The 1,878-nt window shown below is 45.1% G+C and overlaps 1 protein-coding gene across 1 annotated transcript in view; it reads right to left on the bottom strand.

Annotated features, from left to right (window-relative positions):
• Nucleotides 1-397, bottom strand: part of SKA3 (spindle and kinetochore associated complex subunit 3) — a 9,378-nt gene extending 8,981 nt beyond the window's left edge. The window contains exon 1 of the mRNA XM_010729065.3: nucleotides 144-397. Within this exon, the coding sequence (XP_010727367.3) occupies nucleotides 144-397 (254 nt within the window). The remainder of the gene's footprint in view (nucleotides 1-143) is intronic.
• Nucleotides 398-1,878: the final 1,481 nt, after the last annotated feature.

Below are 1,878 nucleotides of genomic sequence, written 5' to 3'. Positions count from 1 at the left end.
TGCGGCTGGGGCTGCTTGAGGAGAGGCGGCGGGGCGCGCCGAACGGCGGGAGCGGCTCGTCCTCCGCCCCTCGCTGTGTTTACAGGCGCGGTGTGGCACTTCCCCACCTCACAGAAACTTCGCCCGTCTCACAAACTGTTCACCGTCTCGCCATCTTCTCCCCCGCTCCTTCAATCTGACGGATTCGTACCAACTTTCTTAAAAAAAAAAAACCCTGAAATGGTCTCCAAGAGATGCTGGCATCGGTGTCCCGGTTGTGGCGGCATCGGTGTCCCGGTTGTGGCGGCATCGGTGTTGTCCCATCCGCTGGCCGAGGGTTTCGGGGGCAGGAAGAGGCTGTGAGGAAAATGGCACTGCCGGCTTTGGGGAGCTGCAGGCAGGGCTGAGGTACCGCCATCGGCGCTCACTGTGTGCCCCAAACTCGTTGCAATCATACATTTTGCTGTAAATCTGTTACCAGTCCTTAGATTTCTATATAAAATCACACACACAAGACTTGACATCAGTGCCTATTTGGTCTTCTTAGGGGCTAGGGCTGATTTTTTGGGGGAGGGTTTGCTTATTGTTAGTGTATTTTTTTTTCATGCACGAAGAGGAGGAGGTGATGAAGTGCCAGAGGAGGACAGCCAGGGAATGAACATCTGGATCAAAAATTCAGGCCCAAGCTGCAAAAGGATTTTTTGGATGCAAAGTTCATATTTGAGCTCATTAAGATGGAACTGCCTGGATCCAAGCCTGTTTTTCATGAAGTATTCTGATTTTAGATATCTCTACGATCTGTAACAAAGACAATTGTCAACTAGGAACAAATCCCCACAAAATAGAGCAATGTTTGGATCTGGAAAGGCTCCTTCAGTGTGGCAGGACGCTAGCGATAATCAGGGAGTGCTAATATGGAGCAAAAACATCAGAAAGTAACCTTCCCTATACAAATGTAAATACAGTTAGATCATTAACAAGGGAGAAACCTCCTGTGCTGAAATAAAACTTCAAAATCCTTGAAATTCCATCGCAAAGTTTGGAGTAGGAGCTCTCCGCCTGACTCTCTGACTTGCTGAGGCTCTCTGCTCTGCAGGAAAAGCTTTGCTGTGTGAAGGGATGTGTTGGTCTGTGAACACTTAGGATGCATAGTTGTCTTCAATTACGTGCGCAGTCCCACTGCCTTCAACAGAGCAAGTATAAAGAGATTATGCTTGACTGTCTTTCCAGGATGGGAGATATATTTATAGTTTTTTCCTAAGCTACAGGGACTATTTTTGTGAGTAATGTTACCTATGGATGGTCCTATCTGAGGATATTTCCTTAAGGTTGTTTATCATCCTTTTTTTTTTTTAATGTCCTTCCTGCAAACTGTCAGTAGTGCTTAAAAACTATGTGTGAAGGAGAAGAGAGTGAATGTTATGTGATGGCAAGTAGACTGTGGTATTTCACAAGAAAAAAATGCAGCCTGCTGCACAGAAATTGTTTAGTGTCTCATCTGAGGGCAGCCAGTTACTGTATATAAATTACTGTCGGAATTTCAATAGTGTCATTGACTGGAATATATTGCAGGGGATGGGGGAAGGAGGAAATCTCTGGCTCCTCCGAATGAAGCTAAAGAAACCCATCAGGTTCAGAACAGATTCCACTGTTGGCAGAATATTGCAGGATAATGTGGTTCATTTTGCAATCTTCAAATACCTGCTATACTGAAGTAAATTTTAAATGATATGACAGATGCAGCATGGCTTCATTTTCTGAATTACTGTTGTGCTTAACCGATGAAGCATAGCAACGTGATTGCCCAAACCAGAGATTGCTCAATGCCTTGAGACCTTTTCCCAACAAAATTCAGGCTGGCTTAAAGGAACAGCGTCAAGATAAAAATTGCTTACTCTG

This window comes from Meleagris gallopavo, chromosome 1 (genome assembly GCF_000146605.3).
Source record: "Meleagris gallopavo isolate NT-WF06-2002-E0010 breed Aviagen turkey brand Nicholas breeding stock chromosome 1, Turkey_5.1, whole genome shotgun sequence".
Taxonomy (NCBI): domain Eukaryota; kingdom Metazoa; phylum Chordata; class Aves; order Galliformes; family Phasianidae; genus Meleagris; species Meleagris gallopavo.
Note: the sequence above shows the minus strand (reverse complement) of the source record. Positions and strands in the feature narration are given on the sequence as shown.